Source organism: Balaenoptera borealis, assembly GCF_965194805.1.
Source record: "Balaenoptera borealis genome assembly, chromosome: 19".
Taxonomy (NCBI): Eukaryota; Metazoa; Chordata; class Mammalia; order Artiodactyla; family Balaenopteridae; genus Balaenoptera; species Balaenoptera borealis.
Window position 1 is genome coordinate 59,905,763 of NC_138878.1, and position 24,829 is coordinate 59,930,591.

The 24,829-nt window shown below is 50.7% G+C and overlaps 1 protein-coding gene across 1 annotated transcript; it reads right to left on the bottom strand.

Moving 5' to 3' along the window:
* Positions 1 to 74: 74 nt before the first annotated feature.
* LOC309617332 (uncharacterized protein) lies at positions 75 to 19,836 on the bottom strand. The gene is made up of 2 exons (XM_082369478.1): positions 11,392 to 19,836; positions 75 to 2,552 (listed from the first exon to the last, which is right to left on the bottom strand). The coding sequence occupies exons 1-2, from the start codon at positions 11,666 to 11,668 to the stop codon at positions 2,290 to 2,292; spliced, it is 540 nt and encodes a 179-aa protein (XP_082225604.1). The 5' UTR covers positions 11,669 to 19,836; the 3' UTR covers positions 75 to 2,289.
* Between the last annotated feature and the right edge of the window lie 4,993 nt (positions 19,837 to 24,829).

A 24,829-nucleotide genomic window follows, 5' to 3' on the forward strand; every position in this document is an offset into this window, starting at 1 on the left:
ATGACCTGGAAGGATTGAATCTGGGGCTTGGGGTTTCCGTATCAAGGAGGGGACACCCTTCGTGTGTTCTACCCCTCCCTTTGGGTAAAGGCCAGGTAGGTATTTGTTTCATGGAGTAGACACATCAGTGTGTGTGTGTGTGTGTGCGTCTGTGTGTGTGTGTGTGTGACAGAACCAACTAGGCCCAGAGGACCCTTTCAATTTCTGTATTATCAGTTTTCACCTGTCCTTTCACCAGCCACACTGAACAAACTAACCCCCACCCCCAGCCTTTGAACATGCTCTTTCATCTTCCTGGAGCACCCTTCACTGCTCCTTACCTAGCTCACTCTTACTATTCTGGCCTCCTCCTCCAGGAAGCCCTTCCTGATCTCCTCAGGCTGGGTCGGGTGCCCTGTCTGGGGCTCCCTCCATCCTCTGGGTTTCCCTGTCCCAGCCCTGACCACTCTAGGTCATCAATGGTGTTCGGTTTATCCCCCTTACTGGGATGTGAGATCCGGGAGGGCTAGGCTGGGGTGTCACAGTCAGTGCTTATGTCCCCATCCCGGTCCGGTACGGTGCTGGCATAGAGAAGATGCTCAGAGAATATATGTTGAATGAATGAATGAAAGGTATCAGCCAGGAGCAGAGGAACACATGCTTGAGCAGTAGCATCTCCATTTCTTATGTTCCTGTGGGTCCTGGGAAGTCCTAGGGACAAGACCAGGATGTAGGGAGCTGTGCCCTGCATCTCTGAGCCAGGAGCCAGCATATGCTGTATGATCTGGAAGTTCCAATTCGGGGGTGGGGAGCGGGGCTGGCTGCACATCCAGGGGCTGGGGAGAGACGCTGGCTCACGCTGCTTGTTTGAACAGTGTTTGGCCCAGGAGAGAGGCAATGACTGTCCCATCCTCTAGGGTTCTAGGCTGCCTGGCCAGTGGGATGTGTCACTGAGTTGAGAGGGAATGACATGTGTTATGTCACAGAATGTGATCCAGGGGCAAGGAACCAAGTGTCCTTGGATGAAAGTCCCAAGTAGAGGTCTCATCCGTATCTTGTGGGCTAGAGGAGTGAGGGGGAAACTGGGCCAGGGAGGAAGAGAAAAGGGGGTTGTGCCAGGTTCCCTGGACTGTTCTCTAAACCTCTTGCCAAAGCTGCTTAGTGAGATGGGAGGCAGGGGGGTGGAGGGAGGAGAGAGAGAGAGAAAGAGAGACACACAGAGAAAGAGAGAGAGAGAGAGAATATGAATTTGTCCTGACCCTCGGCTCCAGCTCTGGTGTTTGACCTAAAAAATCCAAGGGGATTAAGGATGAACTAGAACCAGCACTGGACCAGAGATGCAGTTCAGGGGGCCTTCCCTGGATTCCTAGATGTCAAAACTCAGGCATAGGTCTTGGGAGGGATATATGAAGGGGTGAGAGATACTGAGGGAGATTACAGAGAGTGGAGGGGCCTGGAAAAATTTATGATTGAAGGAAGGGCGATAGAGCTGGAGGAGAGGCAGAAAAGGGGCTGATTTTGGAGAGAGGGGAAGAAAAAAAACACGAGGGAGCTGAGACTTAGGAGAAAAAGAGAAATGTAAAGGGAGAGATGGGCAAGCAGGGGCAGAAAGAAATGAGGGGCAACGCCGGCAAAGAATGACCCCATTGAGGGGCGCTACCAACTACTGGTTGAATGGGTGACTGAACAGAGAGAGTTGGGAGAGGAAGAGAGAGAAATATGTGAGAATAAGAGAGGTGGGGGAAAAGGAAAAGATGGGGAGAGAGATGGGAAGACAGAAAGGGAAGGGAAGAGGAGGGGAGGAAGAGGAAAAAGCCAAGACACACAGACTGGCTGGGAGGCTAAGAGAACAGAGATGGGGGATGTCCAGACGGAACCAGAAAGACAGAGCAGAAAGCAGAGCAGGAGGAGACAGAGAGAAGCCGATGGGAATGGAGCCTAAGGGAACAAGAGATGGGAAAGTCAGAAACAGAATGAGAGACACATAAAGAATGACACAGATGGAAAACCAGTGCGACTCAGATTGGGGCAAGATGGGGTGACAGAGGAATCCAAAGGGAAAGAGTGAGGGTCTATGTAACATGCATGGCTGGCCCCCCAAGCCCTGAGGGACACCCTAACACCTGCCTCCTTGGCCCCCCACCCCAGCTCCTCCAACTGACCCAAAGGGGCAGGTGTGTGGGAAGGGGCACATCTGCCAGCACATCATGCAAATGAGCTCATGAATATGCAGTAGCCCTATTGTCTTGCCCTGCCCCCACCCCCATCTGCTCAGGCCTGGCCCCTGGGGCCGAGGGCAGCTCTGTCCCCTTAGGGGGAGGGGAGGCCCCCTACCACTCTCACTGCCCCTAGGGCAGCCCTTCTCCCTCCTAGAGGGCCCAGGTGGGAGGGATGGGAGGCCAGAGGAAGAGGGCTGGGCTGGGGCTCACCCGGATAGAAGTCTTTGGACTTGGAGAGCTTGATGGTAGCTCCCGTCTCCTTCTGCAGCTGCACGATGGTCTGCCCGCCCTTGCCAATGATGGAGCCCGCCGCGTAGCTGGGGATCAGCACCTTCAGGAAGTATTCGCCTTCCTCTGCAGGGGCACACAGAGGGGAGGGGAGTCAGGGGAGAGGGGTCTTCACCTTTGGACGGTACCTCCAGGGAGGCACTGGCATGGGCTGGGCTAGGAAACCACTGGGATCACAGTAGTAACACAGAGGAGCAATGACCAAGAGAATAGCAGTAGGAAAATAAAACACGTCATGATCTTCATTCGCTCATTTATTCATTCATTCCACAAATAATTCCTGAGCACCTGCTACGTGCTTGGCACCGTTCTAGTGAAACAGCCATGAAGAAAACAGACAAAGCTCCCTGATTTCGCAAATAAGGCAAATAAGGCCAAAAGAGTTTTGGTGATTCAGCCAAGAGCTCACAGAGCTACACTCTTCTAGAGGGGGGAGACAGACAGTGTGTTTTACGTTGTCGGATGGTGGTAAGTACTAAGAAAACAAAAAGAGGCAGGAAAGAGGAAGGGGAGTGTAGGTGCTGCATTGTCAGATCCGATGGCCAGGAAGGCCTTCCCCAAGAATGCGGCATTCTTTGTTCATCAAACATTTCTATAGCACCTAATATGCGCTAGACTCTGTTCCAAGTAATTTACAAATACGAGTTTTTTTCATTTTCACACTGATGCTATGAGGGAGGTACTTTAAAAAAAACCCATTCTACAGATAAGTAAACAAAGGTGAAGAAATTGCTCCCGTTCACATAGCTAGTAGGTGGCAGGGCTGAGATCTGAACCCCACCTGGCTCCAGAGTCCATACTCTGAACCATTATGATACACTGTTTCCAGGCTGTGGAGGAGGGAACAGAACTATGGGGCTATGTGGAAGAAGAGCAAGTGCAAAGGCCCTGGGATGGGGTTATGCCTGCGTTGTTTGAGTGAGAGAGAGGTGGCCAGTGTTGCTGGGGCTGAGTGAGGGAGGAGGAGAGTCAGAGGAAATGAGGGCTGAGAGGGTTGGAGATAGTGGTGGAGTGTTCAGGCTTGTGGACCAAGGTGGTTTTTATTCCAAGTGAGATGAGAGCTACGGGAAGGCTCTGAGCAGAGGAGGGATGTGATCTGTCTTAGATTTTAAGAAGATCCCTCTGATGCCCATGAGGTGAGCAGACTGTGACAAGCATGGGTGGAAGAGCAAGAGGCAACTGCAATGGTCCAGGCAGGAAGTGATGGTGGTCTGACTGGTGGAAGCAGCGAAGGGGGAGGGGAGAGGAGGGCTGGACTCCGGAAAGGTTCTAACACTCACTGCTGACCCGGTGCTCTGCTGAGTGCTTTGCCAGCTTGATCTCATCCATTCCTCACAACCGCCCACTGAGGTGGGTAGAATGAGCTCCATTTTTACATAAGGAGAAACTTAGGCACAGAGCGGCACAGAGCTGTGAAGGTACCGGCCCAAGGGCACCAAGACAGTTGCTAGGTTGAGATTCAAATGCAACTCTGATTCATTTTTCGCCCACCCATGCTTAACACTTTCCCCTGCTGGTGGCTAAAGACCAATGTGCTTCAGGACAGACTCAAAGACCTAGAGGTGGTGAAGTGGCACCAGGGACCCTTTATGGGGCTTTGGTCATTCTTTGTTATGGACCAGTTTTCTTGGTCACGTGTAAAGCCCTTTGTTAATGCAGTCTCAAGGCAAGTGCCTAACCTTTCCCACCTTCTAACCAAACTGTCGCCCCCAGGGTAGACATTCGGGAACTTTCTGAGTCTAAGTTACTTTGTGATTTGGCCCCGTCCACATTTCCAGCCGCACACCCTCATCTTCCTCCAGGTGCACTAGACACATTTTCCTTTTTGTTCCTCGAACTTCCCTCCTCCCTCCTACCTCAGGGCCTTTGCACAGTCTCTTTGCCTGGAACTCCCCTCCCTCAGTGAATTACTCTTGTCCTTCAGGTGCCCCCTCAAATGTCCCTTCTTGGAAGCTTTCCTGGAACCCTGAGGAGGGGAAGGATCCCTCTGTCTCATGCCTTCGGAACGATGTACCACAGTCATCCAGTGTGGGCCACGTCACTGAAGCTTGCCCTTGTGTCCATGGACTCATGCAGCGCCCAGCGCTTGGTAAGCATGCAATAAACACTGGGAAAAGGAAGGGACGAGCCAGGCCATTTTGCTTCCAAAGCTTAAGGTCTTAGGCCATCATCCCCCACTGGTTTTTCAACTTTTTCTTTTAAGCAAAGGAAAGCTATTTTCAATGTCTCCCGTGAAACTCCAACATCCAGAGCAGATAAAAGAGAAACTGCTCTGTTGAAAGTGGGGGCAGGGTGGGACTTCCCTGGCGGTCCAGTGGTTAAGACTCTGCGCTTCCACTGCAGGGGCTGCGGGTTTGATCCCTGGTGGGGGAACTAAGATCCCGCATGCCGCCCTGTGCGGCCAAAATTTTTAAAATTTAAAATAAAAGTGGGGGCAGGACTGGGGGTCTGGGAGTCATGCCCATCTCCACCTGGTCCCTTAAGATTGAAAGTTCTGGGTTCCCTGATGTGTGAAGATGGAGGTATGAGGGCTGGATGTGGCTTTGCAGGCATGGGGAGGGGTCCAGAATTAAGGGGTTTCCTTTAGCCCAAGGCAATCCTCTTAAACTTGCCTAATCAGACCACTAAGCCTATTAGGTAATTAGCCCCCCAGGGTGCCTTTCCATCAATCATCCTGACACCCTCCCCCCCCCCCACAAATTACTTCCTTCCCTGGACTCACAGAGGTGGCCCCTTGCCAGCCCTGCCCCTCAACCTGACACAGAGATGGGGGGCCAGTTCTCCATCTTTGGAAGGTTCAGAAAGATGGGAAGGTGTTCTCACTAGAACTCCGTCCTCTTTCCTTCTTTGATTTCATTCCCCATCTTTTCTCCAGCCAGAGCCACTTCCCCAGCTTCCCTCTTGAAGATGGAAGGTAATCGTCTGCTCGGAAGAAAACTGGGGACGCCCCCCACTCCCCTCCTTCACACTTCCTCAGGTTTTGTCTGAGAATCTCCGAATGAAATGGCAGAAACAGCCCTAGACTGAGTACAACTTTTGCCACTGATGGGTTGTGTGGCCTTGGGCGAGTCTCCTCACCTCTTTGGGCCTCTGTTTTCTCATCTGTAAAATGGGGACAGGAGAGCGCTAGTTCCTGAAGTTATTATCATTAATGAAATGCTAAACTGTAAAGTACTTAGGAGGGTCTCAGGCACACAGACCACTTGAGAAATGTCAGATATCATCATCATCGTTATTAATATTACCTATTTCATGAACACAGGTAAAGTTCTTATCACAGTGTCTGGTACACAGTAAGTGCTCTATGTCAGAGAGACTTACTGGTAAATGGGGAAATGAGCCTCCAAGGTTTGGGGTTTTGTTAGGAAATAGGAGGAGGGGAGACCCCACTTCCTTCATCACCTTTCCCCAGGCTTCTCCCTGCTTTTTGGAGGAGGAATGTCTTCTCACTGATAGAAACGAGGCTCTGTTTCCACTCACCCTCCCAGCATCTCTGTAACTCTCTTCCTGAATTTGGCCCTTGTTGTATCCCCCCTGTACTATTATTTCTTTGCTTCTTCTCTCCCTCTTCCCTCCCTTGTTCCAACAAATCCTTCCTGAGCATCTGCTACGTGCCAGGCCTTGTTTTAGATCCTGGGGACATAGCAGGGAACAAGACAGACAGTCCATGCCCTTTAAGTCCACTCCCTCTTAAAATGTAAATGCATCTATTTAAAGAGGACATTTAAAAAATCGTTGCTAATAGTCCGAGTTTGAAGGGCTGGTTATATTTTTTCCTCCCAAAGCACACTGATATAAACTAAAAATGATCCTCCAAAAAAGTTTGTCCGTGGACAAACTTGTGGGCGCTTGGCAGTCCTTATATCAGACTAGTGGAAGTTTGGAGGCTCCTCCTCAGAGGCCAGGGTCCTACAGAGAGTGACCAGCTGAGACCTCTCGCCTGTAGAAGCTCAGAACTCTAAGCCCCAGGAGTCCCCATGGCAGCCCACAGTCTGCTCTGCTCTTCTTCAGAATCTTCTGCATCTCCCACCGTGGGAAGCCCACCTCCTCCAGGAAGAAGCCAGGCCTTTATCTGCCAGCCTGCCTTGTAGCAAAGGGCAGACACGTGACCTCAGCTAAACCCGGAGTCCCCAGACCTCACACATCCCACCCTGTTTGAAAAACCAAGGCTCTGCCTGTGAAAAAGTACTTTCTTCTACCAAAGCAAAATCTAGATGCCAGAACTTTCCACCCACCCACCCTTCCCTTCGCTTTTCCTTTGGGGTCCAGGCAGCTCCCTCTACACAGGACAGCAAATGAAGATGCCAACTTCAGCGCTCCTGGTTCCCCTCTGCTGCGATTTCAATATTTCCACCTTGGGATCAAGCTGCCTTCCCACTTTCTAGTCATTCTGAGTCTCTGGTCTTCCCTTCCCTTTTGTGTCCAACCTCCTCAGGAATGCGTATAAAGGTTTCCAAAAAGTAACCAATACTCTCCTACCTCCACAAATAATGTTAACCTACCCAGAAGATTTGGGGTGCTATGGGAAGAGTGGCACTTTATACCGAGAGTTGATCCCGAAGGTGGCTTGGATCCGGGAGAGGGGGCAGAATTGGATGCGGCAGAGGTGTTGTTTTGGTGACAGTATATTTCGGGGGGAACCAAAGTTGGGGTGTTGCACTCATGGTACCTGCTCTTGTCTGGGGGTCGGGGGGTGGAAGCATCGGTGTGTCCTGTGGAGGTCTGAGGAGGCTGGGGTGGGATGTTGATATTGTCGTTGGGAGTGCGTGAGGATGTCGCTGGCGGAAGACAAGATGGCAGGGGTGTGGTTGGGAGTGGGACCCCTGAGGAGGGATGGGATGTTGGGTGCGTGACATTTTTCTGTGAATGACGGTGCTGCCTGTCTGTGTGAGAAATGTAATACAACTGTCTTTGAGTTGTGACATTGCCTCCAAGTGAGAGACAGGTGGATGGGGTATGATTTCCTTGGGGCGAATCACCACTGGATGGTAAATCAGGAATGTGACATTCTCCGTAGCAATAATAATGATGATGATAATAATAGTAATAATAATAGCTATTGTTTATTGAGTGCTTACTATCTGCTAGGCCTGATGCCGTGTGCTTCACATACAATCTCACTGAACCCACACAACAACCTGGAGAGGTGGAGGTGCATCTTAACAGTTCCCATTTTCCAGATGAGGACACTGGGGCTCAGAGCAGTGAAAGAACTCACCCGAGGGTCCCACACCAAGCACATGACAGCGATGAGATGAACCCTGGAAGCTCTCATTCTAGGGCTCTTAACCTTGGTGATACTGACTTTGCGTTAACCATCGAGGATCTTGGGAGCAAGGCCTGGCTGGTGTAAGCTACATTTGGGGTGTGCGGTGTGTGTGTGCGGTGGGGAGTTGCTGTTTCTGTGTACATGGGGCTGACAGAGGTGGGAATACAGTCAGGAGTATGGGGGCCATTCTAGTAGCACCTGAAGAGTTATCATCTGTGGGGATTCCCTGGCGGTCCAGTGGTTAGGACTGGACGCTTTCACTGGTCAGGGAGCTGAGATCCCGCAAGCCACACGGTGTGGCCAAAGAAAGAAAAAAGAGTTATCATCTGTACTCAAGGGAGACACTCTTTGTTACCGTGCCACCAGACTGGGATTATTTGTTTCTCCAGTGAGTTCCCAACTGGAGTTTCCATCCAACCCCTTCATTCAAGCCCTCCTGTCCTTAGTGCCTCGTCTCCTTCCCAACGGTGTCTGCCTGCCAGTCACAATGCCCAGAAGCCAGTTGCAACAGCCACCGTCTCCTCTATCAGCCCCTAGGCTGGCACCATGGGTAGGAGTTCAATCTGCCCAGGCTGGCACGACTTGCTGTGACACCCTAGAAAGTCCCTTACCCCTCTGAGCCTTGGTTTGCTTGCCTGAAACTGGGGTTCACTATAGAGTCTACCCATCCAATGGAGCCAGCCTCCTGAGTTCAAATCCTGGCCCTGCCTCTTATTAGCTGACTGACCTTGGGCAAGTTAATTAACCTCTCTGTGCCTCAGTGTGTCACCTGTAAGATGGGTAACATAATCAGACTGTAAGGATTATTAAATGATCGGTCGGTGCCCAGTGTTTTCCCTAATACTTTTGGTGCACTGTGGCACCATAACTGTCAGCCATTGTTATAATTTATTATTATTATTTATTTATTAGTAGTAGTATCACATCATAGAAAGTTGGGAGAATTAAATGAAATATTGCATGTAAGGCAGTAAGCAAGAATACTGGTAGCTGCTATCATCTGTAACTATTGTTATTTCCCCATTTGGCAGATGGTGACGCTGAAGCCCAGAAAAGGCGTGAGGTTGACCCAGTGTCCCACAGACATGAAAATATTATTGGAAGGAGCCGTCAATTTTGAGACGAAAGTCCTGGACGGTTGCCCAGCTCTGCCCCTGAGGCTTTCTGCAAATGGAGGACTGTCCTTTCGCATCTCTGGGCCTCAGTTTCCCCTGGGAAGAGTCTGGAGGAGAGGGTCCCTAAGGGCTCACCCTAGTTTCCCCACAGCTGAAGGAGGCAGGATGCACAGTGGCCGAGCACATGAGCTCTGGAGGCAGGCAGCCCAGGGCTGGAGAGATCCCAGCTTCCCCACTTATGAGCTGTGTGAGTCCGGGCTAGTGGCTTCATTTCGCTAAGCCTCAGTTTTCCTCATCTGAAAAAGCAGCTCAATTCATCTCCCCGGAGGCTTGTACTGGGACATTAACCCGTATCTCAGAGCCTGACTCGTAGTAGGTGCCAAGCACCTGGACCTGACCGTCCTGGCAGCGTCACAGTTAGGTGGTGCTGCTCTGCTCTGCGTGCTCAGATTTTGAGCATCTCAGCCCCTTTAAGAGAAGGATGAGACCTCCTCCCCTCCCCCCCAGCAGGGGTGGGGCTGGACCTCCAGGCTGGGTTCAGGGACCGCCTGGGTACCCGACCCTTCCTGGGACTGGGAATGGCAGTGAGGCAGGAAGGAGGCAAGGATGTGGCAGGGACACATTCATGTGTGTGCTGGGGGCGGGGGAGCAGGAAGAAGGACAGGAAACTCCCTCCCACCCCTCCCCCAACTTCCCTTTCCTCCAATTTCTGCTGGACACCCTCACAGGCAGCCAGGGGTTCCCCCATTTCCTATCGCACCTGGCCAGGGGTGGCAGGGGGCTGGGATGGGAGGAAGAGACTCGGCTCCTGTTCATCCAAGGAGAGGAGGTGGGAGGTCCCCACCCCACCCACTACAATGCCTGATAGAGTGGGAAGAGTGCGCTCTGGCCGAGGCCATCCCTTTCCCATCCGGAGGAAAAGGCCAGAGGAAGCGGAGATTTTGGCCAAGGTGACCGCTGGGAGGGGCTTGTCTGCTCTGGGGTCTCCCTCCTTCCAGGGAGCTAACGGGCTGGGCTCTGAGTCCCCTGACAAACCCTACCTCACGGGTAGACATACACCTAGAGTTCCCAGCTTGGCTTTTATTCTCTGGTACACATACCTCTTCACACACACACAGTGAGGGTCCCTCTTGTCTTACACACACACCCCTTCTGTGTTGTCAAACATGCAGCCATCACACAAACACACACACACACTCCCTTGTCATACACACACAGAATCATCCCCACACCAACCATTTCACACACAGCCCCCTGTTACACATATACACACACTTGGGTGTCACACACACACCTTCCCTTTTCCCACCCCTTGGGTGTCACATGCACACGTTCCTGCTCCCTGTCACATGGGCCCCCATCCTTCCCTTTCCTTGTTACACACCCTCGTGAATTTCACCACAGAGCCCCAGTCTCTCCTCTGTCATACACCCACCTTCCCTTGTTGCACACACCCCCTCTGATGTCACCGTTGCACACCTCCGTGTGTCACACCCAGCCACAGCCTCTCTGGAGTCACGCCCACACTCTTTTCTTGTCATATACCCTCATCAGCTTCTCCTGGTCCCACCCCACCCGGGACACGCCTGTGTCACACACACTGAACTGCCATCCTCTGATCCACACAGCCTCTCATGGCTCACACCCAGAGCCGGCCCATTCGGCAGCCCACACACACCCCCTTGCATGTCACACACACCCTCTCACTCATGTGTCACACTCTGCCACAGTCCCCTCTGGAGTGACATGCACGCACTTGTCACATATACCCCTATGAGGGTCTCAAACACGGAGCCCAGCCCCTCTCATCTCTTATACACACACACACACACACACACACACACACACACACACACACACCCTCCTTTCTGTCATATCCATGATCCCTAATGTCACACATCCAGGCCTTACAGGGCTCACACGCACACACGAACACACACACACACCTGTCCCAGCCATACATTCTCTGAGCTTTACACACCCACCCTTTCCTCCATGTCACCCAACACACCCACCTAGCTTGTCCCCACGCAAAATCCCGCCCATGGCCCACACATGCCTCCCCCCGGGACAACCCTTGCTCAGGACATCCCCAGGGAGGGAGGCTGGGAAGCTCCGGGTCCACAGGCCTCCTCAGCTCCTTCCCCTCCCCCCGCCAGGACACGCCAGCCCGGGAACACCCCTGCCCCGAAAGGGTCACATCACACACCCCTCAAGGACACAGAGACACCCGCTCGGAGGCACCCACGCCCCCCATCCTTTGCGCGCCCCCAAGGACACTTACCACCCCCTCCCCCCCAAGCCCTCTCAACGCAGACAAAGCTCCCAGCCCAGGGCCGCGGCGAGACGGAGAAGGGGTCCTGTTCCCTCCCCAACTCCCCTCTCCGTTCCCCAGTCTAGGGAGGGGCGCCCTTCCCCTCCCCAGAGCCCTTGCACCTGCCATTTGGGGGGGGAGGAGGCTAGAGAAAGGCGCGGCCCCCTGCCCGCTCCCCCCCCCCCCGGAGCCGCAGCCCTTTCTCACCTCCCGTGTTGCTGCGCTTGGTGCAGACCACCTCGGGGGGCGTTTCGAGGGGCCTCTTGCGGGAATCCGGGGCCTCGGGCTCCATGGGGGGGGCCTGGGGCGGCGGCTGCTGCTGCTGCGGCGGCTGCGGCGGCGGCGGCGGCGGCTGCTGTGGCGGCGGCGACGGCTGCTGGGGAGGCTGGGGTTGCGGCGGCGGCGGCGGCGGGGGCGGCGGCGGCTGCGGGGCCGCGGAGGCCGTGAAGAGGCCGTGCACCGCGCCGGCGGCCATCATCCTCATGGTGGGGGGGGCGGGGGACGGGGGAGAGGGAGGGGGAGGGAAGGGGATGTGGGAGGGGGAGGGGGCGGTGGCGGAGGGATGGGGGAGGGGGAACCCCGGAGAGGGGAGGAGGGAGGGAGCTGCTTCTGGGGGGCTGACAGAGCCTGGAGAGCGGATGTGAGCGGGACGGGAAGGAAAAGGGGGTCTCGGATAGGGCCCAGAGAGAACTGAGGGGTGGGGTCTCTCTCAAGATTACGGAGGCCGGGGACTGGCCGCGCCACTTGGGGGGACGGGACCCCCTTCTTTGCTCCCCGGGGCAGAGGGCCTAGCCCCCCAGACCCTGCCCGGGGCGGGGGGCCGGAGGAACGGGGCCGGAGATGGGAGGCGGAGGCGGCCGCTAGTGGGGACCCGGGGGGCGGCGAGCGCGGGCGGCAGCGGTGGCTGGGCTGGCGGTGGCTGCTGGCCCGAGCATCTTCTTCCCGGAGGCTCCCACAGCGGCCTGGCCCCTCCCACCCGCGCAAGGTCACGCCCATGCAGGTCAGGGCCACGCCCTTCGACGCCCCATTGGCCTGTCCTTGAATCCTGGACCACGCCCCCTGAGTTGACCACGCCCCCTCCCCGCAGCTACGAGAGGGACCAGGCTACCCCAGGCTGCAGTAAGGACCCTGGGCTCCTCCACACCTTCCCCACCCCTCGCCTGTAATGAGCGTTTATTGAACAAGTACTTACCATGTGCCAGGTCCGCTTCTAAGTAAGCACTTCACAAACATTATCACATTTAATTCCTAGAGCAACCGACTCTGTGAGGTACTCCAGTTACCCCCGTTTTACAGATGAGGAAACTGAGCCTCAGCCACTTGACATCACTGGGTTGCTAAAAGAAATCCCACTTCACATGTCTCCCACCCCCGACAGCTGGGAAATTGCTCCTCAAATCTTTCATCTATCCCTTGAAGAATCGACACAGAGTTACTGCAAGGGCTTAGGGGATTGAGTTCAATGAACACCTGACTTACAAAATGTAGTGCTTGAGCCTAGCACCCAACTAACACTCAATTCAGTCAATGGCACTTATGAACCTACAAAGTGCCAGGCACTGTCCCAAACACTGGGATACAACAGGGAACAAAACAGTCTTGGCCCTTAAAGAGTAAGTATTACTATTCATGTCATTAAGAAAACCTGATTTTCAGATGACAGATGGAGGCCCAGGATATGCAGTGTGGCTTGTCCAAGGTTGTATAGGTAGACAGAGGGAAAACTGGGTTTCAAACATAGGCCAAGCTTAATTTCAGAGCCCAAAGTCACTGGAAGTAGGGGCCCCTTCCTTAGAATGGATCATTGCTAATATTTAATTTTGTCTGATACATGAATTTTCTTCTCCCTGGATTTCTGGTCTCCAAGGATTCTTTTTCCTTCCTAGGTCAGCCAGACGCAAGATTAGGCTCAGAGGGGGCCTGGATGGGGGTAATTGTGGCAGCTGGGGGGCCCCTCCCTCTGCTCCATCCCACTACTGTCCCTCCCTTGCCACGCTCTCAGGTCCCCAGGATGGGGAGGGTAGCAGATGGCCTGGGGTGGATGGGGTGGCCGCCCATCTGTCCCCTCCCCCCCATTGTCCCCAGAGTCAAGGGGGATGGGAGGGGGTTGTGGTCCACTGCAGTCTGGATCCTCCCCCTCCATCTTCTTGGAGGGAGCTGAGGAGCTGGTTGCCATGGAGACAGAGAAGAGGCAGAGGGATGCAGGGAGATACTGGGGTCAGGCAGAGATCCACACCTTAGACCTTTGAGTCACATGTAGTCACACCACACAGGTATATATATCCCAACATCCGTGGAGTAAGGTGTGAAATTCCCCCCAACACACACAGAGTCACACAGGCCCCCCTGCAGACACACAGGTGCACACTCAACAATTTTACACAGGCACACTCTGATGTATGAAGAAGACTCACAGGGAATAGGCATACACACACATACACACATACCCATAATGCATAATGCACATTCACTCCTGTGAATGTGCATTATGCATTATGCACATTCACAAAGCCACGCCACAGGTTCTTATGCACAAATGGATACATAATCTAATATCTGAGTATGTCCCAGGTGCACCTATTCAGAGTCAGAACAAATCCACACTTGGCCACACACATGATGAGAAGTTACACGTACAGGATCAAAGCTACAAGACATACACAACCTATGTTACATAAGGCATACATGTTAGTGACGTGATATATAGACTGACAGACTCAATTGTGTCTTCCACACTAATTGGGGAATCACACACATTTAGATGCATGGCCCACGTAGACTAATGCACAAAATGCATGGGACCTCGCAGGCCACTCAGCAACACACACGGCACACATGGAGTCCGGGTGTTGCTCAGCCCCCACCCTCAAGTCATGCCTGCAGCCCCAGTTCCACACACACACCCCAAGCCCTCCCATTTGGACACACACAACAGCACGGTCGGTCACGCACTCACACTCACACACAAACACAAACCTCCTCCTAGATATTTTTAAACCCAGGCTAGTTCTGCTGCTATGGCAACCGCCCCAAACCCATTGCCATAGCAACACAACGTCAGCCTTCCAAGCACCAAATCCTGGGGGATTGCAGGGCCCCAATCAGAGGCCGGTGCAGGGGGAGGCTGCACCCTCTGCCATCATCTGTGCCACCCCAGTACCCCCACCCTAGAGACTTTAGGGAAGCAGTCACCCTAGGCTGGGCAGGGGCTGGAACCAGGGATACAAGACCCCCAGACTAGGCTGGAGGCAAGGGCAGCTCTCAACTTGCTTTCTCCTCCTGCCCCACCAGAGCTTTATGGAGGGGCTCATGGGACAAAAGTCAGCCTGTATTGGACACACACAAGCCTGGCTTTGAAACCTGGCTCTGCCATTTACAGGCTGTGTGACTTGGGCATGTCCTTACCCTCTCTGAGTCTCCTGTTCCTTAATTCGGAAAATGTCGTTGCTGCTGATACTAACGTCCCGAAGGACTATTGTGACTAGGTGGTTAAAAGCCCAGGCAGATCTGCATCTAAATTCTGACTCTCCTGCTTCCTAGCTGTGCGAACTCAGGCAAGGGCCTCCCTTTCTCTGCGACAAACTTGGGGGGCAAATAGTAGTCTAATTACATAGAGATGTTGGGAAGATTCCCAACCAAGGGGTGTGGCCACTGATCTAAGAACTTTACACTTATCCCAACTTATTTAAGTCTTGAGCATGGCTTTATGGGTAGTTACTATTATTATTCCTATTTTGCAGTAAAGGAAACTGAGGTTCAGCGAGCTTGCCTCAGATCACACAGCTACAAAGTTTTGAAGCATGAGATTTGAACCCAGACAGTCGAAGATGCGTCCTTAGCCATTTCTCTCTCTTGCCTCTCAAAGAGGGGAGTTTGGAGAAGAGTGATAGAATGGTGGATTCTTGGAAATGCTTTCTGGCCTCGATTTTCTAGCCTGCAAAATGGGGGTTCAACCAGTACTGCTGGCTGGGATGTTGAGGGATCTCTGAGGCAGCTTGCACCTGGAGGCTCTGGGGATGAGCTGGCACAGCTGAGTTCTTTGTGTAGGTGGGGAGCAGACTAGGAGGGGCAGGGCCAGTGGGCGAGTGGGCAGGCTCAGGGAGGGAGGTTGGCTGGGACTCAGGCCCTGCTCTCCTCCTTCCCAGCCTGGTGACCTCAGGCATGGGCTTTCTTCAGTATGAGCCTCAGTCTCACCATCTGTCAACTGGGAATCATTAACAGTGCTTGGGGTGTGGCCGGGAGTCCAAGACCAAAGCAGATAAAATCACTTGGCATGGGTCCCAGCAAAGAGAGAAATCTAAGCTGATATTAACATCATCCATCCAGTCTGTACATGGGATTTAGGAGAGGCAGTTCTGTGTAGTGCAGGGTTTGGCAAAATGTTTCGACCCACAGTAAGAAATACATTTACATCATGATTCCAAGGCATATGACACTGAAACAAAAGTTTCTTTTTTTTAAAAATTTTATTTGTATTTTGGCGGCGTTGGGTCTTCCTTGCTGCGCGAGGGCTTTCTTTAGTTGCGGCGAGTGGGGGTTACTTTTCGGTGTGGTGCGCGGGCTTCTCATTGCGGTGGCTTCTCTTGTTGCGGAGCACGGGCTCTAGGCGCACAGGCTCAGTAGTTGTGGTGCAAGGGCTCAGTTGCTACGCAGCATGTGGGATCTTCCCGGACCGGGGATCAAACCCGTGTCCCCTGCATTGGCAGGCAGATTCTCAACCACTGCGCCACCAGGGAAGTCCCCAAAAGTTTCTTGAAATCATACTTCACCTATACCTTAGTCTATACTATGTCTATACTATGTGCACAGACTCTGATCTAGTCTAGGCTACTGAAAAATGCTGGTTGATTTCACAGTCCACTAACCAGTTGTGACACACAGTATGGAAAACCCTGGAGTGGAGGTTACGAGGTGGAATCCTGGAATCGTTGGAGGATTTTAAGCAGGGGAGTGACATGGGCATCAAAGGGGCAATGGAGGGGAAGGAGCCAGCCTGGGGGCTGGGACTGAGCCAGAACAGACTCCAGGGAGGAGGGGTTCTTTGCCTGGACCCCAGTAAGGCCAGGAGAGATGGACGGGTGTGATCAGAACCCAACATACAGGGCTTCCCTGGTGGCGCAGTGGTTAAGAATCCGCCTGCCAATGCAGGGGACACAGGTTCGAGCCCTGGTCCGGGAAGATCCCACGTGCCGCGGAGCAACTAAGCCCACGCGCCACAACTACTGAGCCTGCGCTCTACAGCCTGCAAGCCACAACTACTGAAGCCAGTGAGCCACAACTACCGAAGCCTGCGCGCCCAGAGCCCGTGCTCCACAAGAGAAGCCACCACAGTAAGAAGCCCGTGCACCACAACGAAGAGTAGCCCCCGCTTGCCGCAACTAGAGAAAGCCCGTGCGCAGCAACGAAAACCCAATGCAGCCAAAAATAAATAAATAAATAAATAAATAAAATTAAAAAAAAAAAAAGAACCCAACATACAGAGCAGTTAACGCAGGGTATCGCACACAACGTATAGTAGCTACAAGTGTCAACCCTAAAGGCAGATCCTCACTCATCCACCTAACAAAAAAATTTTTGAGCACTTACTATATGTTGGGCATTGTTCTAGGCATATGGACATATGGCAGTAAACAAAACAGACACAAATTCCTGACCTCATGAGCTCACATTCTGGAGGTAGACAATAAACAAGCAAAAGAAGTAAAACAGTCTGTTTGATGATGGTAAATGCCATGAAGAAAAATACATTAAGGAAGGGGGATGGGGGATTGGGGTGCAGGGGAATGGAGGGAGGCTGCAGTTTGTTTGGTTTTGTTTGTTTGTTTGTTTTGGCCAAGCAGCGTAGCTTGTGGGATCTTAGTTCCCCGGCCAGGGACTGAACCTGGGCCCTCAGCAGTGAGAGTGTGGAGTCCTAACCACTGGACCACCAGGGAATTCCCTGCAGTTTTAAACAGAGTGACAAGGAAGGCTTCGCTTGAGGGGGTGACATTTGAGCAGAATATGAAGGAGGTGAGGGAGTGGGCCATGTGGGTCTCTGGGGGAAGAGCAGGTGCAAAGGCCCTGAGGCTGGAGTGCACCTGGTCTGTTGGAGGAAGAAGGAGGAGCCCAGGGAAGCTAGAGAAGAGTGGGGAGGGGAGAGCAGGAGGGATGGGGCCAGAGAGTTAGGCAGGGAACACACTGTATCTGCCTTGAGGGCCACTGTAAAGACTTAGCTTTGACTCTAAGTGAGATGGGCAGCTTGGGAGGGTTTTGAGGAAAGATCTCAGTTGACTTAGGTTTTATCACAAGATCCTTCTGGTTGCACGTGAAGCACACTATGTGGGGGGCTGGGGTAGAAGTAAGGAGCCCAGTGAGGAGGTGAGAAGTGCTCGTGGCTGGACCAGGGGGCGGTAGATAGCAGTGCAGCTGGGGAGACATCACTGGAGTCCTAGTTCTCCCATGTGACTTTGGGCAAACCATTTCACCCCCCCAGAGCCTCAGTTTCCCCATTTACAAATGGGAGTGATAATAAAGCACCCACCTCTCAGGGCTCCTGTCTGGTCTCTGTGTGGCAGAGCATGAATAGCCCTTGACGCAGAACATGTACTTAACAAACATTGCCTGCCATTGTCACTGATATCATCCTCCAGGCTCCCAGAGCAGGGAGGTTCTGTGTCCTGTCCAGTGGGGCAAGGATGGGCTTTGGGAAGGAGGATGAAGGGAGGAGGTCTGACCTTGAGTGATGATCTTATATTTACCTGATCCTGGGTATATTTGAGTTAGAGAATCTTGGAGCAAAAATTCTTGTGCTGAGGGGGACTTGAGGGTCTTTTATTCCTAATAGCCTTTTTTGTAGGATGGGGAAATGAAGATCTGGAGAACAGCTGTATCTTGCCCAGGAGCCCACAGTGAGTTGGGGGCTGAGCCAGGGCCAGACTCCATCCCCCTCTCCTGTCTCTCAAGCCTTGTTCCCGATCCTGGCTGCCTCCTTGGTGATCATGGCATCTGACCACATCCCCTCCTCCCCCCACCCCCGCCAAGTCTCAACATCTTCCTATGACTTCCTACTGCCTCTGGGATAAATTCCAAACTCTCCCAGTCGCTCGGGCCAAAAACCTTGCATTCGCCCTTGACACCCCCTCTTTCCCTCACACCCACATCCAATCCATCAGCAAACTTTTGCTGCGGCACCTTTAAATTCCAAGTCTGACCCCGTCTGGCCACCTCTATCAACATCACCAAGGTCCAGGCCCCCATCGGCTCCCATCTGGACTCCCACAGGGGCCCCTTTCCTGGGATCCTGGCTTCTGCCCTTGCCTATCCTTTTGACAGAAGCTGAGCCATCCTTTAAAAAGGCAAGTCAGATCAGACACTGTGCTGTATGCAAGAGAAACAAAAATGGGGTATCTGTAAGAACACTGAGGAACGATATAGATTTCTTGCCTTAGTCCTGGTGGAGGGAGAAGGAGCTTTCTTTGCATCTTTCCACCGCGTGTGGATGGGGAAACCGAGGCATCAAGAGGTTAAGTCACTTGCAGCAGAGCTTGGAACTGAACTCTGGCAGCCTGCCCGATGAAGCTACCCCCTTAACTTTATCACACTGCCTCTCTTCCTCAGGAGTTCTCCTCTTTTCAGTTGAATTTCTAGGTACACCCTCACCCCTTCCATAACCTCCCCCCTCCCTGGGAACTTCCACGCTTCTCGAGCTTAGAACCACCAGTGCATTAGGCTGAAGCTGATTCTACACAACCACCTTTGGTGGAATTTAATTTTAGTAATTTCCCCCCTTCATCTGCCCCCTCCCATAGGCACCCACTCTAGAGTGCTTAATTTGGGGCCCCCAGTCCTTCTATTGTTTTACAAAGATCCCTATGTATCCTTAAGGTCAGTTTTATTGTCTGTGTTTTAAATTTACAAAAATGTCACTGAGCGAAGAAACTCATTATCTTTCTTTCTTTGTGTGTGTGTGTGGGTTTTTTTTGTTTGTCTTGAGAGCTCTCGATGTGGCTGTGCTTATTTCTAGCTCCTGAGGAGTGAGTCTTGTAGACTCTGGAGAGGCTGCCTGGGTTCAAGTCCCAGCCCGGCTGCCCACTAGCTGAATGACCTCGGGCAAGTTACTGAACTTCTCTGGGCTTTGGTTTCTCTATCTGTAAAATGGGGGTTGTTAAATCATGGTACCTTTTTCACACGATCGTTGCAAGCTGACATCTTAAAGCATTTAGGAAGCATTATTAAGCATGGCATGAATGTCAGCTTCTACCTCTTATACTGCTGTGGGATGTTCCAGGATATATTTTCCATTCTACTTATTTAAAAATTTATTTTATTGAAGTATTGTTGATTTACATTCCATTTTTTGAGACTTAATGATGGACATCAAATTCTTTCCAACTCTTTGCTACCTAAACTCCACTCAAGGCTCATCGTCATACACACCTCATTTGGACAGTGGGGAAATGAGGTTGGCCGGCATCCTCAGATTTAATTTCTCAAAGTACTCTCAGATTGTTCTCTGGAAAGGATACACCTATTAATACTTCAGTGCCCAATGACCTGTTCTTCCACATACTTCTCCAGAACTTGGTGTTCTTAGACTGTCTAATTTTGGCCAATCTAATGGATTTGAAAGTATTGCTGGGCTTCCCTGGTGGCGCAGTGGTGAAGAAGCCGCCTGCCAATGCAGGGGATACGGGTTCAAGCCCTGGTCCGGGAAGATCCCACGTGCCACGGAGCAACAAAGCCCGTGCGCCACAACTACTGAACCTGCGCTCTAGAGCCCGCGTGCTACAACTACTGAAGCCCGCGCACCTAGAGCCCGTGCTCAGCAACAAGAGAAGCCACCGCAGTGAGAAGCCCGTGTGCAGCAACGAAGACCCAATGCAGCCAAAAATAAATAAATAAAATAAATAAATTTATTTTTAAAAAAGAAAGCATTGTTTTGTGTACTTTCTTATGTAGATCAATTAAGCTTCTCTAGGTTGCTTTAGTTTGCATCTCCGCTCAGAATTACTACAAACTTACCTGTGTGTGTGTGGGGGCGGGGGGGCTTTGAATGCTAACAGTTTAATACTTTAGCCACTGTCACAGTAAACAAGGGAACATAATAGTACCTCCTTCCTATATCGTGATAATTGCCACTGTTTATTATATGTTTACTACATGGCAGGCACTGTGCTAAGGACTTTATCTGTATTAACTCATTTATTCTTCACAAAAACACTATGAGGCACATGCTCCTGGTATCACGCCCATTTTACAGATGAGAAGACTGACACACAGAGAAACTGACTAGATGGAGCAGAGCTGGGATTCAGACCCAGGCAGACACGCTCATTCACCACCTCACTACCTTTGAATGAGACGATGCAGGAAAAATACCTGCGGCTTAATGAAGCCTCTGAATTATCACAGCTGTAAAAATTTTACAAATTTGTAAAAATTTGTAAAATTCGTAAAATTTTACAAATATAGTAATAACAGCATGTCACATTAAAAAAATCATGTTAGAGTGTGTGAAACCCGGAAGGGACTCACCTGGACCTCTGTTCCCCCATCCTGTAAAGGGATAAGGGATAAGGGATAAGGGATAAGGTTGGACATAATCCTGATCCCTATTCTTTTCACAGACTCTCTGTCTTCCCAAATCAAAGCACTTATTGCTATTACAGTTGCCTTCCTTTCCACCACTCACCAGGTACCAGGTCCTGTTGCTAGCTTTTATGTGAATGAGATTGCAGGCAATTCTCACCTAACTCTCCTTCTCATCTGCCATGTGCCTGCACCTGCTGAACGTGGCTAGACAAAAACACACACTGCAGTGAGCCTGAGTTTACCGTAATTTCATGCCTGGAAGCCCCGCTCATGCCCATTCACTCTCCCACATTCCTGGAAGCATGTTTCACACCTTCTCCTCCCTCCTTCAACCTCTACCACCTCCTCTGTGCCCTCACTCTCACCCTTGACCCTGCTCCTGTTTTAAATCCATCAGAAGAGAATTTCCGCAGATTCCCAACATATTTATCCCAGCTACCTGTACCAGAGACCCTATTCTCAGCCTTCCCTCCTGCTAATGATGGAAACCACTCCTAGCCAAGGCCACTCCTTCACGTGTGCACTACATTCCATCCCCTCTCGCCTACTCAGGGATGTAAATCAAGCAATTCTCTCCTCTCCTGTATCATCAATTCTCCCCTCTCTTCTGGATCATTCCCATTGGTGTAAAGACACGGTGTAATACAAACAAGCTTTATGAACCCCGTCTAGCTGCAGCTCCAATGATGTGCTGCTTTTTACAACAACAAAACCCTCCAAAAAAGTTACCTGTACTAATATCTCCAATTCCTTTCCTTCAGTCCTTCTTGAATCACTCCAGTTAGGGTTTGGCTCTGCCCCTTGGCCAAATCACCCCTTGAGGTTATCAGGAACCTCCCTATGGCTCGATTTAATAGTTCAGTGCCCTGCCCACACATTACTTGAGCCTTCTCTCAGACAGTCACACCCTCTTCCTAGGTTTATTTTCATCCCTTGACTTCTAAGACATCCCACTCTCATGAATTCCCTCCTATCTCAGTGGCTGTTCCTTCTCAGACTCCTTTGTTGTTTCTTCCTCATCTTTGGGGTCTTTAAACATTGGAGGGTCTTGGGGCTCAGTCTTTGGTCCTCTTCTCTTTTTTTCTCTCCACTCACTCCTTTGGGGATGGCCTCCCAAATCCATCTATCTATCTATCTATCTATCTATCTATCTATCTATCTATCTATCTATCTATCTACTTACCTATCTATCTATCTAGGTTGGACCTCACCCTTGAATTCAGACTCATCTATTCAGCTACCCTCTCAACACTTCCACTTGGAAATCTATTAGGTACCTCAATGCATCCAAAACCAAACTCCCGATCCCCACTCTTCCCCTACCTCCCGCACCTGCTATTCATCTAATCTCAATAAATGGAAACTTCATCTTGGCAGCTTCTCAGCTCAAAAACCTTGCAATCATTTTTGACTCCTCTTTCTCTCCCTCCCAACACCCAATCCATCAGCAAATTCTGTCAGCTCTACCTTTAGAAGAGATGCAGATTCTAACCACGTCTTTCCACCTCCACTGCTACCACCCTCAGAAAAGCCACCATCATCTCTCATGTGAATGATTTTTTTGGTAATCTTTTGCTTAAAAAATTGTTTTATTGAGGTGAAAGCCACACACCATAAAATTAACCATTTTAAAGGGCACAGACCAAAGGCATTTCATACATTCACAACGTGGTGAAAACATCATTTCTATTTAGTTCCAAAACATTTTCATCATCCCCAAAGGAGACCCCACACCCATTGAATGATTCCCCATTCCCCTCCTTTCCACCCCCCCGACTCCAGTGCCTGGCACTGCTAATCTGCTTTCTGTCTCTATGATTTGCCTATTCTGGACATTTCACACAAACGGAATCATACAATATGTGACCTTTTGTGTCTGGCTTCTTTCACTTAACAGTGTTTGAGGGTTCGTCCATGTTGTAGCGTGGATCAGTACTCCATTCCTTTTTATAGCTGAATAATACTCCCTTGTATGGATAGATCACATTTTGTTTATCCTTTCATCTATTGATAGACACTTGGGTTGTTGCCACCTTTTGGTTATCATGAATGGTACTGCTGTGAAGATTCATGGAAAGTATTTGTTTGAACCCGAGTTTTCAGTTCTCTCGGGTATATACCTAGGAGTGAAATTGCTGGGTCATTAGATAATGCTATGTTTAACTTGATGAGGAACTGCCAAAATGTTTTTCCCAGGTTGTACCATTTTATCTCATTGGAATTATTCTAACAGCCTATTCTTAACAGAGTATGACTGCTCAAGACATGAGTAAAATTATGCCCCTGCTGCCCTCCACCGTCAATGGGTCCCTTCTCACTCAGAGCAAAGACCTCACAATGGCTTTTAAGACCCTACACAACTTGGCTTCTGGATCCCTCCCAGACTTCTTCTACCACATTCTCAGTCACTCAATATTGACCTCCTCACTGTTCTTTTTTTTTAAAGACGTTTATTTATTTTTATTTTTTGGCTGCACCGCATGTGGGATCTTAGTTCCCCAACCAGAGATCGAACCCGTGTCCCCTGCAGCGGAAGTGCCAAGTCTTCACCACTGAACCACCAGGGGAGTCCCCTCACTGTTCTTTAAATGCATCAGGCATGCTCCCAACCTCAGGGCCTTTGCACTCACTGTTTCCTTTTCCTGGCATGCTCTACCCCTGGACCACAAGGCTGGCTCCTTCACTTACTTCAGGTCTCTGCTCTAAGCCAGCTTCGCTGAGACACTTCTTTGGCTATCCTGTCCCCTTTACTCTGCTTTATTTTCTTCACAGCACTTATCAGCACCTGACATTTATTTATTTGCATTTTATTGTCTCCCGTTCACTAGAGCATGGGCTTTTTCTGCCTGTTCACTGAGGTACCTACTCTCAGCACATAGTGTCTGGAATATAAAAAAGTGCCTGAAACATAGCAGGTGTTCAGTAAACAGTTGATGAATGAATGAATGCACTGAACTCCATTTACAGATGAAGAAAGCGAAGCTCACAGAAGACATATGGCTTATGGACAGTCCCAAGCTGGTAAGAGGAAGCCTTGAGAGATTATTTTTTTTCCATACGCTTTGGGATTCTAATCCAGGTCTCTCTGATTGCAAAGCCCCCAAATTCTTAATAGGACTCTTTAGTGGACTTTATGTCTGGGCCTCCTAATAACCAAAAATGTTAGTCTTTTAGCAATACTCAATCTATAGGTGGGAAAACTCACACCCAGAGAGGGAGGGGGTCCCCACAGCCAATTGGTGGCAGTGTCAGGACTAGCTATTATGCTTCAGGGCAGGATTTCTGGCATTAGTCTCTGGTACACAGTGGACATTCAATTCAATAGATGCATGATGACAGGTATTCAGAGTGGATTTATAGTAAAGCTCACATAAGCTTCAGGGCCCCTGATTTGCATAGGCCCTTCCACGGCCCTAGCAAGGTGTTCCTATGGGCTGATGTTTTTTTAAAATTCACAAAAGGAAGGTATTTAAAATGCAGTTGGTTAAGACCACTGGTTTTTCCCAGTTCTATGTCCCCCTGTTGCATTTCTCTCTACCACGGGTGGGGCTGGAGTCACCTTGGTTACTGGTGGGATCTAGGTGAGGGGAAGGTGAGTTGAGGATACATTCAGGTTGGGTTTCATGGGATGTTTTGATGTGGTTCATAGACACTTTCAGCTGTACTTACATTACCCAACTAGTTGTCCTGGTGTCTGGAATGGCTTCCAGAATAATCTTATTGTCCAAGGTGCTAACTCACTAGTTACAAGGCCAGTCTGTTGTGGTATGAATGGTCCTCTAGTGGTCTACTCCAGAAGCACCTGCATAATGAAAGGGAGTCAAGAATTAAAAGGACTGAGCTAGAAGCTAGTCTGTGGAAACATTTTCCAAAACATGTAGCTTACATGAGTTAAACTTTATGAAAGTTTTCACAAATTTCCAAAAAACTTAGATGACATCACCAATACTGACTTGTGAAGCTGAACTTTTTCTAAATGATAATGACTAAAAAAAGTTCCATCAAGTATGCTAGAGGAAAGATAATTTACTTTTCTCTTCTCTCTGCAGATCGGGATATTATGAAATAAGTATAA